Raw genomic sequence first — 14,879 nt, 5'->3', positions numbered from 1 at the left:
CAATGTTCTTATATATACAACTTCTAGGAAAGTAGCACAGTACATCACAATTACTTGGAAAGTCACTAATCAACCTAGGATACCGAGTACTGCATTAAAGTCAAGGAACTTGTACATGTTGTGCCGAGGAGGCATCGCCTCAGGTGACGCTGTCCCATGTTTTAATGTCAGAGTAGCATTTTATATACTGTAATGGTAAAAAAAGAGCATATACTATGATGCCTTCACCCATTTGGGTTATCGGACTTCAGCTAGGCAAATAATATCCTCAAAAGCTTTGCTGCTGCTGCTGGGAATCGAAACCAACATCTCGAGGTACAAGTACAAATCGAACCAGAAAATCGATTTTCAAAGGAAGACGAAGAAGAAACCTCTATAGGTACTCCATTTTCTTTTTGCTGTTAATCTCGGTAGTGATGATTTGGATCTTGGATTGAGATTCTTAGAGTTTGTGAATTTTTTTTTTTACTCCATGTGAATAAGGTCAAAAATGGCAGGAGCAGGAGCAGCAGCAGCGAATTTTTTGTTCAGGGTTCAGGGTTCAGCGAATTGTTTGTTCTGTCAAATTGCACGTTCATTGACTTCCAACACTCTCCTACACACAGTCAGTGGGATTCCTCCATCCATAAATCACTTGCTTATTTTGTAAGTCGTGGAACGAGTTACCTAATTAACCCGATTTTGATTTGATTTCTTATAGGATGATAAGGTCGTTGCATTTGAAGATATCAATCCATCTGCCTTTAGGTATTTTATATTTGATATAATTTCCGCTTTGATTTGATTTATCACAAAATTTTACAGGCATTATTCGCCCCTATCTCTAATAATTTCAATGTTTCTGATGGTTGAATCTCATTACTATTCGCCCCTATCTCTAATAATTTCACACGCATTATTTGGTGATCCCAGTGAAACACATTGCAACTGTCAAATGATTTTACTCTCTCTGATATTTCTTAATATCCTTGAAAAACTATACAACGTCAACTAAATCGGAACGGAGGGAGTATATTTTAGGCTATTTCCTATTTAAAGTATTATGGACATTTGTACTGAAAGGATTTTTTTTCAATTACGACAATTTTGGTTGATTCTCCTAAACATTTTGCTGAAGGATTTGACATGTTTTTGGAAACAAATTGAAATTATTCAAGGCAAAGATTAGATCATGTCTTAACAAAGTTGATCTATGATTAAAAAAAAGATCTGATGTACTTTCCAAAACAAAAAAATATATCGGAAGAACAAAAAAATAGAGAAGAAGAATATATCAGGTGGATTTCTCAACCTTGATTGTGACTGTCCTATTGATTCTTCCCTCGATTGTGTTGTTGGTTAGGGTTTATTCATGTTGATTCTTCGCCATGTCTTTGATTTCGTTTTTGCTTAAAGTTTACATATTTAATGAAATAATTGTTAATCATATCTCGAGCCTTCAGAAAAACAGATCTTGAGCTATTGAAGAATACATGGTAGGAAGAAGATCAACTCTCACGTAAAAAGAGAGAAGAAAGTGAGAGAAAACAGGATGGAAAATGTGAAAAATAATGATTTTTGAAATATAATATATGGGTCAAAATTAGTCAAGTCGTAGTTGGATTGTGTAATCAATTCCCTCCTCTGCAGGTAGCAAGGACTACCTCGTAGTTGCTATGTCTGCAGTTGGGCCAAGCCAAACACCAAATTTAAGAATCCCATCTTGGGACTACGCCCGTTGACTGCACTACCTCCTCATATTAGTCGGTGCTGGGGTGTTTGGAACAATAGAAAAATATCTAACAGATTTCTAATGATCAAAGTAAGTCTATGATGCTTTTGCATTAAATGCATTTTCTACGACCCAGACCCTAATTAGCCAATAAATTTACGACCCTTTTAGAAAACATATCTTTATTTATTGTTAATTTTTTTTTTTTTCGAATCTAGACGGAACAAGTGATTACGTGAGCATCAGATAGAATTGTTTTTCTCCTTGTTTTCGTGTACTTTGCACCATTACGTGGGTTCCACTTAACACAACACAACACTCAACTCGTGATCTGCAAATTTTTTTCTTTTTCTTATATGTCGAGATCCTACCATAAACAACGCTATGCAACTAACTAGTAACTAGACTCTTTTAGTTTACATAGAAATGAGAATGAAAAAATGGGTCCTTCCATACCCACCTTCAGATTTCTTTGATGGGTAAATACAATTAAAAGCGACGATGCCGGTTTGAATGATGCAGGTCTGGTTGGTATTCTGAGAGATGAGATTGGAGGCTTTGTTGCTTGCTATGCAACACACCTTTTCATCTGTTGGAGCAGTGTTGCTGAGCTGGTTGCAACTACACATGATATGCAGCTGGCTAAAGGAGAGTTCGAAAAACTGCATTGAGAAGCGAGCCGCTGTATGCATTTAAAGTACTGTGCAGTGGAGAAGTTTCCCCCTCATGGTATCTGAAGGTTATATAGCCTTATAGGTCTGTTCAGCTCTAGTGATTTTTTTCTGCCTAGTTTAATTATCTAAGAAAAAGAACAAAAGGAAGAAAAAGAAACGTGATTACTTCATTTAATTTCGAGGAAACACTACCATCTCAATCGACAAGGAAAATAGGAAAAAACATAAACAAAATAAAGAAATGATCAGGAACATTATTAATCAACCAAATACTACTAGGTCGAGTTGGTTGCATTTGACCATCTACCTAGTACTTGTCTGGTCAATATAACATTCAATATGATCTTATTAACAGTGAAGCAACACAACAATACAAGAAACAGATCATAAGCTCTCTTTGGCTATAACATCAATCCCTCCGGAACAAGGAAAAAATATTAACGATCGGCTTTGCACACACCCCCAAGCCAAAGATTCCAAAAATTAGAGCACGACGATCCATAGCAGCAGCCAAGGGGGAATCCACAACTCATACCCACGCCCCTACACGATGTACCAATACCCGAACCATCGAAAGCATGCACAGAAGCAAACCAGACTGAAAAGATCATAACTACCAGAAAGAATAAACTCATGCATCTTTTGTTTTCCATGTCTTCCTGCTAAATTTTATGCTTATACTATCTTTCTTAATGGAAGTTGCGTAAATACTTCTCCACTCAATGTTCTTATATATACAACTTCTAGGAAAGTAGCACAGTACATCACAATTACTTGGAAAGTCACTAATCAACCTAGGATACCGAGTACTGCATTAAAGTCAAGGAACTTGTACATGTTGTGCCGAGGAGGCATCGCCTCAGGTGACGCTGTCCCATGTTTTAATGTCAGAGTAGCATTTTATATACTGTAATGGTAAAAAAAGAGCATATACTATGATGCCTTCACCCATTTGGGTTATCGGACTTCAGCTAGGCAAATAATATCCTCAAAAGCTTTGCTGCTGCTGCTGGGAATCGAAACCAACATCTCGAGGTACAAGTACAAATCGAACCAGAAAATCGATTTTCAAAGGAAGACGAAGAAGAAACCTCTATAGGTACTCCATTTTCTTTTTGCTGTTAATCTCGGTAGTGATGATTTGGATCTTGGATTGAGATTCTTAGAGTTTGTGAATTTTTTTTTTTACTCCATGTGAATAAGGTCAAAAATGGCAGGAGCAGCAGCAGCGAATTTTTTGTTCAGGGTTCAGGGTTCAGCGAATTGTTTGTTCTGTCAAATTGCACGTTCATTGACTTCCAACACTCTCCTACACACAGTCAGTGGGATTCCTCCATCCATAAATCACTTGCTTATTTTGTAAGTCGTGGAACGAGTTACCTAATTAACCCGATTTTGATTTGATTTCTTATAGGATGATAAGGTCGTTGCATTTGAAGATATCAATCCATCTGCCTTTAGGTATTTTATATTTGATATAATTTCCGCTTTGATTTGATTTATCACAAAATTTTACAGGCATTATTCGCCCCTATCTCTAATAATTTCAATGTTTCTGATGGTTGAATCTCATTACTATTCGCCCCTATCTCTAATAATTTCACACGCATTATTTGGTGATCCCAGTGAAACACATTGCAACTGTCAAAGACCTCCAAAGGAGTACAGAAGATTTTGATTTGGGTAATTTCCTATTGTAGATAATTTATGCGTCTTACCCGTTACGAAATCCCAAAGATTTGGTGCTAATTTTCACTGTAGTTTTTTTGTAATGGAAAGCCTTCTGTAGTTTTGCAGTGAGTCACATGCTGAATGTGGGGCAGGATCTAGTACATAGGGATGCCCCCGAGGCCGAGGAATACAAGTAATGAATATTTCAAGTACAAACCATATTTCATTATGACCATGAGCATTTTTCCTTTGTATCTTATACTATTTTCTCTTCGTCATCATTGTTTGTGTGCTTAACTTGTACCAAATCTTTTTATGGAGACATTCTGCAAGTTTCGATCTTTTTACATGCCCAGGCTTTTCGTAGCACTTTGTATCTTTTATGCTCTACATGACAGCACATTGTTTTCTCTAATAATGCTTATTTTTGGGAAGTACCTTGTTGCGTAGTTCGAACTTCATTCTGATCATTGAATACCGATATACGCTTGTTAGAACTTGTGCCAGGTTGTGACTAGAGTACCTGTATGTTTTGAAAGCAGACTGCATGTTCAGGTTGTATTAAATTTTGTATGTTCCAGTTTCGGTCATTCTTTACATAATGCTGTTTTAAATTGGTTGATGTTCTACCGCTATAAGCTTCCTTACTTGCTCATTTTGCAGATTTGGATTTCATCGACCTCCATTTAATAGTGTTGACCACCTCCATCTCCACTGTTTTGCACTTCCTTTTATACCTAGGTAAATTATGGGATTTCATTTAATAGTAACGTAAAACCTTATTTTTGCTTTCTGCATCGCACGACTAGAACCATATTTTAGTCTTGTCAAAGCAACTGCCAGTGTTAACTTTTAAGAGCTTTCAACAGGTGGAAACATGTAAAATATGTGTCGCTGGGACCCCTTGGGGGATTCATAGAGGCAGAGAAATTGTTGCAGAAGATAAAGCCCTAAATGCAAATACACAGCTAGTGTATTATAAAAGAGAATTGTTTATATTATTTGATATCCCATTGATTGTGGGACTGAACTAACAGATTGCCGTGCCTATATATCTGTTGGTTCTGGGGTTCATGATACCGTAAGTGCTCAAAGTGACAGAAATACAAATTGTCAAATTTTAATTATATCAATATTGTATCATTAATCTTTTATACTGAAGAAGGATTCGGAGGAAGAAGAAGAAGACCCAGCTGTTCAACCGCCATTTTCATCTTGTCAAGTATGCATTCTTCATCCATCGCTGTTAGTGATCCTTTTGTTTTTTTAACCTGCAAAAATTGAAATTGATGATGTCAACTATGAGTTGAGACCTAATTTCTTGGTGAAAGTATTTTGCATATTCTTGCTATGAAAATGTCGATTTCTAAGATTTGTATATCCGCTGTCACTGCATCTTACGCGTAGAAAGCTGGAAGATTGCGTGTGATGTTGATCGTACTCAGAAACAGAAACATTTATGCAGTGAAATCCATTTAGCATTTCTACAGCTCTCTGAACTTGACCCATTGCTCCCATGGCTTTCTTAAATACAATCTTTAAAACATATGTCTGTTCATCTACCTTCTCAGCTTCCATCTAATCGAATCAACTCAGTTAGTGAAACTAAGAGGTGGAAAGTGCCATAGATACTATTAACTTTGTAGATCCTGGATTAAAAGTCGACTTATATCTTACCTTAGTTATAGCAGGAAAAATTGCACAACCTTCATAGGGTAGTACTGATAGTTCTAGCATCTCTGTCGACGTAATTAGTTGGAGTTGACCAGCTTCAACATTGACATCAACCACTTTCTTCTCTAATAGAACCGCTCCTGTCTGGTCATGAAAATGAGGATGATTTATTTCAGCATTTTCTGTGGATGAATCAGGTGGCCTTTGAGTGTTTACAACAGCATGTCCAGGATCACCAGTTCCAACAGCAGCAGCAGTAGAGAGATTATTCTGATTTTTTATTTCGATTTTTGTCTGGTCAAGTATATCTTGTAGATAAGTAAGTGCATCACCGAGAACAGATCTCTTGTCCATCTGCATTTCCATAGAACCACATTGCTTATAACTCCATATGTAATAAACGTTAAATAGAATATGGAAGGGTCACTTTATCTGTAGCAACATAATTCACTGTACGGCACATATCATAGGTACTGTCGGAAAAAAGGATAAAATTTTAGTGTACCTTAGTAATGTTAGGTACCATGGATCTCAAAGTGAAGAACTGCTTATTCAATCTCTTTCTTCTGTTCCGTTCCGACATGAGATTTTTACTAATAACAGAAGATAATTGATTGTCGTCACCAATATTATCTTCATCGTCATAGTTTTCGTCATCACTATCATCGTTACATATGTTCATATGAGTAATAGCTGCCCCTTTGACAGAAGCATTACCTTCAGCTATTCCTGGTAATGCATCATCTTGTAGTTCTTGTACTGGTAGTTGAAATAACTCTGATCGATGTTGTTGTGGTCCTCGTGGTCCTGGTGGTTCTTGTTGTATTGGTAGTTGTCGCTGTTCAGGAGTACTACTAATATTTATGAGGTCGTCGTGGTTATCAATACCGAGTAACACATTATAATCCGGAATGAATGATGTTGAAGACTGACGCTGATGATGACCATCATGACAATAAGCTGCTTGCTCTTGCACTTGCAGAGTCCATGTCTCATTATCGTGAATGTACTGATCGATGAGACAATCATTTTCTTGGAAATAATCAGTGACATCCAGCGAAAGATTATCTGACTGCACTCCATAAATTGGTTCATTATCTGGAAGATGTAGATCAGAGAACTGAGTATACCAATCTGCAGGTACGTGTAGCATCTCTGGAGCAGTACCATTACTGAAACTGCTCATTGCCGCAGGCATCATCATACTATAAGCTCCATAATCATTTCCCAAGTTGTCTGCTACGTTATTTGCCTCTACTTCCCCATCATCAATAAAAAATCCTCCAAAGTCTGTGAATAACCCTTCCATTCGTTCTTGATTATAAGAATGAATATTTTTGAAAATCTAAGTGCACATAACTATTTTTTTTTTTCGTCAAAAACATAAAAAAGAAAAAAACCTGAAACCCCACTTCCCCAACAGAATAACAATCTAACAAACTGATTGCACCAAAGAAAGCTAGAAACAAATCCATAAAGAAAAGTGCTCCGTCCTTCGAGTACTAGCTAATGAGAACATTAGTACAGTACTACGTGCTTGAGTACTAACATATGCCGCATACAGGACACACAAATGTGCAATTGATTGGAATGATGGGACACACATCAGACCGACTTCTAATAATTTTGCAACAACAAGAGACGAAGGTTGAATCTTTTTGGGAATGGTGGTGAGTCCAGCATTAAAACTACTGATAAGCATTAATGGCTGACTCACACTTATTGGCGGAAAGACTTGGGAGGCAAATTTTCGGAGATTTAATTAGTAGAGTTCCTCTAGTAAGCAATTGAGAAGCTAATTAAATCTGAGCGAAGATTTTTAGAATTTCTACCCGAGAGCAAGTTTTGTTGTAGTTTAATTAAACCAAGATTTTCTTGGAAGACCAAGTCTTTTGGCTCCATAGTCATGTTCGAACCCATGACTATATGGGTTGGGTTTCACCCTTTCGTAGAACATACTTTGGATTCAAATCTAAAGCCATCAAGTGACTTGTTGCCTGCTCTCATGACATCTTGGAAGTGGTAAGTGACTTTCTGCTACACTATCTAAGCGTTAATTAAAGAGTTACTGGAGAAACTAATGAGAAAGGCGATCGAGTAACCTGCATTCTGAAGTCAATTGACTCAACACTTTGGAATATTAGTCACATATACCATCTCCATTTCGAAAAGATAGGTTTATTTTACCCGATTTAACTGGGGCCATCAAAATTAAATGGGGTCCTGCACTAGAAGACAAAAAAAATTATCCCACCCTAATTTGGGTCATCCTAATAAATTTTTTTTCTAAATAGCTGAAATGCCCCTAAATAATTAGTGATAATCTTATTTAATTAGAGTTCAATTCTTTCTTTTTTTTCATATTTTTTGTCTGCAATTTTTCGACTGAATTTTTTTTTCTTTTTCTTTGGCCCAGATCTGAATGAAAAGTCGTCATGATATAAAAAAAATTCAGTGACGACCCTAAACAGTCGTTAATGTTTCGTCTGCTTCAGTGACGACTCTAAACTATCGAAGATTCATTAATGGCGGAAATGTACGAAAATTTTGAGTCGTCTTAAACATAATCAATTCCCTAACGACCCTTTGAAAGTCGTTATTGTTTTGATTATGTGTATGACAACTGTAAACAGTCGTTAATGTTTTAGAAGTGTCGTTATAGACAGTCGTTAGTCTCTAAGAAGAGTCGTTATCTTCGTCGTTAGTGGCGGAAATGTACGACAGTTTAGAGTCGTCATGGTATTGGAATTTCTTCAGTGACGACTCTAAACTGCCGTTAATTTTTATGAAGGGTCGTTAGTTAGGATCATTATTTGAATAAATAGAATATTAATCAAGGATAAAACAGTATATTCACGATCGGATTAATGGGGTGCAAATAAAATCTCATGGCCCCCATTTAATATTTATGACCCTCAATTAAGTTAGGTTATTTTATCAAATTCTGGATAAATTTTGACATACTGCTGGTCAAATTGTCAAATTCGAATCTTTACCAGCAATGGAAAAGAGGACCCATCTGGCATATGCTAATCCGCCAAACTTATCTGCTAAATTCAGAGTTTGTCTTGCAGTCAGGCTGTAGACCCACACCGCTCTCTGCAGGGGTAGGTTCTGGCACGGGCCTAGTAGAAATGCGGTTTCTTAATTCCCAAGTAATTGATGCGGCGCATTAGGGATGTGCAAAAAGTCCGGAACCGCGGATTTCATCCGTATCGGTCCACGAAATTGCGGGTGAAACCCAATCCACAAGACTAATGGACCGGACACGGGTGAGATTCTCAATCAGCACTTTTAACGGTTTGGTTACGGTTGGACTTTGAAATTCGCGAATTCACCGGCACCGCAGCTGTTGTACGTTATTATGCATATTAGCAGTTAGTCTGAGAAAATCATAGCTCATTTCCTCCTCCCACAAATGGTGGATTTTCTGAGAATTTTCGATGAAACTAATTCTAAGGTTCTGTTCTATCCTGTTATTGGAGGTAATAATAAATTGAGTTACAACAAGTGGTGTTGAAAAGGAAAACTTAGTTGCTGCAAGAAGATGAAATTTAAATTGAGTATTAGTTGTCGATAGACTTCTGCAGAGACTGTACACAAAATTTCTTCAACAGATACACATTTATTGACCATGATTCATGATGCTTGAGTGAGATGGTGACTTAGACTTTAGGAAAAAGTCAAACAACATTACTGGCGTCAACCTTTTAAAGCAGCATAGAAAATGAAACGAGTAGTAATCATCTTGGCAGCAAGGATGAAACAGTCTCTGATGAGTCTGTGTGAACTAATGTGTTTGTCTCGGATTATTTGAGCCCAGCGAACTAATATCTTTGCCTAGTTTTGGGTTATCATTTCTCGTACAATCCGTTGATTCGCGGATGTTAAATTCGCGGGTGATTGGGCCGGACACGATTGAATTTTTCAAATCCGCAACTTTGACGGTTTGGTTGCGAGTGACCCCTAATCCGCAACCGTACGTCCGTTGCACATCCCTACGACGTATATACGTAGTGAACCCTATAAGAATATAGCCCAGTATTGTGGTGATAATCATCCAATATATTTAGTTATTTACCGACTTAAGGCTCCTCTCACTTCTGAAAGAATGATTTTTTGAGGACCATGATTTTTTTGAGGGGACCATGATTTTATTAGGCCACCTTCCCTATAGTTATATGGGGTGTTTTAAAGTGTTGAAATGACTAACCTACACTTAACCTAATTTAATTTAAAACAAACCTAATAACCACCTATATATATATATATATAACCACCAGCTCCTCCCACCACCACCAACCACCACCGCTGATTACCACCACCACCTCCGATTATCACCACCACCAACCACCGATTACCACCACCACCTCCGATTACCACCACCACCAACCACCACCGCCGATTACCACCACCACCACCTCCGATTATCACCACCACCAACCACCGATTACCACCACCACCAACCACCACAACCTCTATATATATATAGCTTAATTTATAACATTAACAAAGATATTCTCACAAACCCATTACTTGTCGTGCGTTTTTGGTTGAATAAATGAGAAGTAATCATCAAAATGAGTTGAAAATGGAAGTTGCAGAGAGGTTTAATGGAGGGTTTTTTTTTCAGAGAAAATTTCGGCTACGTCGCAAAAAACAAGTCTCAGCCGAAATTTTAGTTGGTTACATCGCAAAAAGTTCGGTTATCACGAATTAATTTTTTCTTAACCGAACTCAGAGTTCGGTTGATTCGCAAAAAATACTTTTAACTGAACTCCTTGTATTAGAACAATACAAGTCCATAAGTTCGGTTCCTTCGCAAAATAAGGATATCACCGAACTTTAAGTTCGGTTGGTAGAGCAATTTGATATGTAACCGAACACACAAAATGTACCCATATAAATTGTTAAGTTCAAAGTTCGGTTACCTACCATTTTATACTAGGTAACCAAATATACCACTGTAACTTTGTTGTTTTTTTTATCGGTGAGTTCGGTTAGATACGCTTTTGGATAAAAGTTTGCGACCCAACCGAACTTCTTACACTTGGAATAATTTTTATTAACGTAAAGTTCGGTTGGATAGTTGGTTGGTATGAAATTTGCGTACCAACCGAACTATGTACAGTTGGTAAAATTTTATTTTCACGTAAATTTCGGTTAGTTATTGTTTGCAAAGCAACCGAACTTCTAGACCCTGAAGTTCGGTTACATTGCAGGAAAACCGAACATTACATTGTACGACCAAAACCTCCATTAACAAGCGAGTTCGGTGACCTGCGTGTTTGGAAAACGTAACCGAACTACACTTTCAGGTGTGTTCGGTTACATGTTCTTGACATATGGTAACCGAACTGGCCCAAATTTACATAAAAAATTTCATTTTTTTGAAAGTTTGGAGCGATTAAACCAACATTATCTAAGTTTGACGCATACCTAATAACCCAAATGGTCTTCCTCCGGTTCTGGTTGGTAAAATCCGCCGTTTCATCTTGAGATTGAGTTTGGGGAAGAATACAATCACCATCTAAGAAATAACTCATATTCGGATCATTGTGAAGATTAACAAATACTCTAGACGAGGAAGGAGATGAAGATTCAAATGTGCTATCATCAATTGAAACATCACTTGAATACTCAAGATTAGTGAACTCATTTTTTTCCATGTTTTTCTTCTTCATCTTCTCTAACTTTACTCTCTCAATAATTCTACTTCTTTAGCTTAATCATTTCACTAATCATTACCCAAAATTAATCAGGAGGGTAGTTTAGTTATTAATATAAATATCTAGATAAGGAGTGACCTAGATTTACTTCTAAATGTCTTACTAAAAATAGAACCATGGTCCCCAAAAAAATCATGGTCCCCAGAAAATCGTTTTTTTTGAAATGGCGTCGACATCTATGGTTTTCAGGAGAATGTTTTCTACTACCGGCAGGCCAATATATTTACCGACTTAAGGCTCCTCCCACTTCTGAAATGGCGTCGACATCTAGAGTTTTCAGGAGAATGTTTTCTACTACCGGCAGGAATTTGAGCGAGTAAGATCGTGCTTCTACTGCGGAGGTGGTTGCGAAAATTGAAGAATCTAATAATAAAAAGAGATCAGGAAATCGGTAAACAAATTCTAAAAGGTATAATAGTTGGTCTATCTTTAAGCTATGGATACAACTATCTTAAGGGGAAGTGGGAGCCTAGAAAAGGAAGAGTCCGACACTACCAAAAAGCAGCTAGGAGAAGTCATATTGAATAGTCTGATGATGCTGCATGCTTGCTTGCCATCTAGTTATTCAGTTTTCAATTTTTATATTTATTAAAACTTATATATTTCTATTTTGCTTTGGATGGAAAATTGAATTGGAAAAAACATATATACCAAGCTCTCTATGAATACATGTATGTTTTTGCTTCAATGGGCTTCCTTTTGTTAATTGAAATTCTCAAACTTCGTACTCTTTGAAAAGTGGAGTTTTTGTGCAAAGGTGGAATCTTTATGGGTTTCATTGGATTGTATCTTTGGGTGTTTACAATTAATGTGATGATAATTTCGTAGTGTTTGTTTGGAGAATAAGACAGAGAACATAGAGAATTATTTGGATAGTTACGATCATCAGAGTAAATAAAGACAACGAGAATTATTTGGATATGATGCCTTAGTTGTAGATAGGTAAGTGCATCTGTCGGTACCATGGATCTCAAAGTGAATAACTGCTTGGAAATAATCTGTGACATCCAACGAAAGATTATCTGAGTACACTTCGTAACATGGGGTTGTTTGGTAACCATTATTTTAATTAATTATCGATTTATAATCCATTATATTGGATTATAAATTATACTGGATTCTATATCTGTTTGGTAACATAATAATTGATTATTTTAATTATAATTGAAAAAATCCATTATTTCCATAAATAGAAAAATATGAAAATATGTTTGGAAAAATTTATTTTAAAAATGATTATATCAAAATCATTTATGAATTTATGATTATCTATAATCATAAATATATAATCATAAATTTTACCAAACAAGGCCAATGATTCATTATCTGGAAAATATAGATATGATAACTGAGTATACCAATCTGCTCATTGCCGTAGGCATCATCATACTATCAGCTCCATAATCATTTCCCAAGTTGTCTGCTACATTATTTGCCTCTACTTCCCCGCCATCAATAAAAAATCCTCTGTTGATTACTCTCTCCATCTTCTTAGATGGTTTTTTCTCCATCTCCATTGATGGATTATATCTCCCATTAGGGTTTTATCTAATCAATCTGTGATTTGTTATTTTCGTTATTCCCCTCTATCTCTTCTGCTTTCTTTCTCCTTTTTGCTTGGTTGTTTCTCTCATGGATTCAACTTCACAAGGTAACCCTAACTCTGAGTTTGAAGACATCATCAACCGTATGAATAACCTTATGGAGGAACCTCACACATACAGTTATGATGACAATGATGATGCGCAAGAAACTTCATTTGATACTCATAAAAACATGTTCTTCAAGTTCAACTCTGGGAAAGAGTATCATCTAAACATTTTAAACGAAGTCGTGTCAAAAGCTTGGAGACCCACAGGTGCAGTTTCGATCACAGATATTGGAAGTGGGTACTACAATGCAAAGTTTCAGTTTTTATGCGACATGGAAGCTGCTTTACAAGGCACTCCATGGTCTGTAAAAGAAGACCTAATGCTACTGGAAAGATGCAAAGTAGAATTTCTTATAGAAGACTATGATTTCAAATACGTTTACTTCTGGATACATATTCATGGATTACCATTAAGTATGATGAACAAAGAAAAAGTTTTCAGTATCATTAAGGAAATTGGAAATCCAGATCCAATAGACTCTAAACTAGCAGCTAAATGGGATAAATACGCAAAGGTACGTGTTAGATTGGATATCACTAAACCTCTGCCTAAAGATATGATTATCACCTTAAAATCGAAAAAGAAGATCACTATCACTTTCAGGTATGAAAAACTCCCTAGATTGTGTTTCTTTTGCGGGTACTTTGGGCATATTATGAAGCAGTGTCCACACCTATCAAAAAAGATAGAAGAGATCCCAAATCTCAGTCCGGAGGAGTTTGCTTACAAGATGAATGACAAGACATATGCCAGGTATAACGAAGAAATTTGAGCTTTTTTTAAGCAAAACAATCCAGGAATCATACGACCAGCTCAAGATCTTCATCAAGTGAAGAAACCTAACATCGATGCTCAGGGGCCGTTAATCTCAGGGAAAATGATCAACGGTAGCAAGGATGCACCCAGTCAGATACAACTTAATTTGGCAGCATTAAGAATGACTACAAGCAACAATGGGGAAACAACTAATTTAGGGTACTCTGAAAAGTGCAGGCAGCCCTTGACGTCTACTGCAACGGTCTTAAAAAACATAAGTTTATCTAAAGATGACAAGGTGTCGACATCTACAGGAAAGCAGGTGATGTACCCTGAGCAAGGAAAGGCTGATAGTCATGTCAACAATAAGACAAATGAAAATGCTGCAGCTACAAAACTGTATGCCACCAACACAAGCACAACTGTAAGGCCTGACAACCACTCCCAGCTGCAGTCACATGATCCAAGTAAAATGTTTGATCATAAAATTATTAGCTGTGAGATTCCATCAAAGAAAATTACAGACAGTGAAAGTACGAGAAATACTGAAGGTAATTTTGCTTCGATGAAGTCGGCTATATTACCAGCGTTTGAAAATGGTTCAAAGGCCCAGCTCATAATAGATCCAAGAAGCCCAATGTTAAAACCCGATAAATCACAGTTGCAGACAATTTCAACCCCTTTCCTTTCATCACACCCAAATACCAAACATAATTCGAATTTCACTCAGCAAGGAGAAATGTTGAAATCAAGTGAGGCAGATGAGTTCTCATCTATCTCATTTTCTTCTACGGATTCAACGAAGAAGAAGAATAAGTGTTGGAAGAGATCAGCAAGGATTAATTCGAAAGGAAGCACTGGAAAGAAAGATGAAGAGATTTCAATTGGGGTTAAAAGGAATGTTTGTCCTATGGATATTGATGTTCCAATCAAGAAGACTCATTCAACAGTTAACTCTCAAAAGGGTGTGGTGGCTGCCCAAAATCAGCCACAAGTTCAATGTTAATCTTCT

At 36.8% G+C, this 14,879-nt stretch overlaps 1 protein-coding gene and 1 long non-coding RNA gene across 2 annotated transcripts; both read left to right on the top strand.

The window, feature by feature from the left end:
• Positions 1–254: 254 nt before the first annotated feature.
• Positions 255–747, top strand: LOC113326788. The gene is made up of 3 exons (XR_003348531.1): positions 255–379; positions 504–604; positions 701–747. It is a non-coding gene; the product is annotated as an uncharacterized LOC113326788 (long non-coding RNA).
• Positions 748–3,372: 2,625 nt separating this feature from the next.
• Positions 3,373–5,326, top strand: LOC113326073 (bifunctional adenosine 5'-phosphosulfate phosphorylase/adenylylsulfatase HINT4-like). Its single transcript, XM_026573879.1, has 7 exons — positions 3,373–3,484; positions 3,589–3,703; positions 3,800–3,846; positions 3,992–4,068; positions 4,183–4,249; positions 4,720–4,797; positions 4,926–5,326. Exons 2-7 carry the CDS (start codon positions 3,596–3,598, stop codon positions 5,008–5,010), a joined length of 462 nt encoding a protein of 153 aa, XP_026429664.1. The 5' UTR covers positions 3,373–3,484; positions 3,589–3,595; the 3' UTR covers positions 5,011–5,326.
• The last annotated feature ends 9,553 nt before the right edge of the window (positions 5,327–14,879 follow it).

Source organism: Papaver somniferum, unplaced genomic scaffold (genome assembly GCF_003573695.1).
Source record: "Papaver somniferum cultivar HN1 unplaced genomic scaffold, ASM357369v1 unplaced-scaffold_10, whole genome shotgun sequence".
Classification (NCBI taxonomy): Eukaryota; Viridiplantae; Streptophyta; class Magnoliopsida; order Ranunculales; family Papaveraceae; genus Papaver; species Papaver somniferum.
Note: the sequence above shows the minus strand (reverse complement) of the source record. Positions and strands in the feature narration are given on the sequence as shown.

Bases quoted from the DNA above. Each gene is read 5' to 3' on its own strand.
- LOC113326073 (XM_026573879.1), top strand. From the start codon at position 3,596: ATGGCAGGAGCAGCAGCAGCGAATTTTTTGTTCAGGGTTCAGGGTTCA. The intron at 4,069-4,182 runs GTAATTTCCTAT...GTAGTTTTGCAG, and splicing joins TACAGAAGATTTTGATTTGG to TGAGTCACATGCTGAATGTG. The intron at 4,250-4,719 runs GTAATGAATATT...CTCATTTTGCAG, and splicing joins CCCGAGGCCGAGGAATACAA to ATTTGGATTTCATCGACCTC.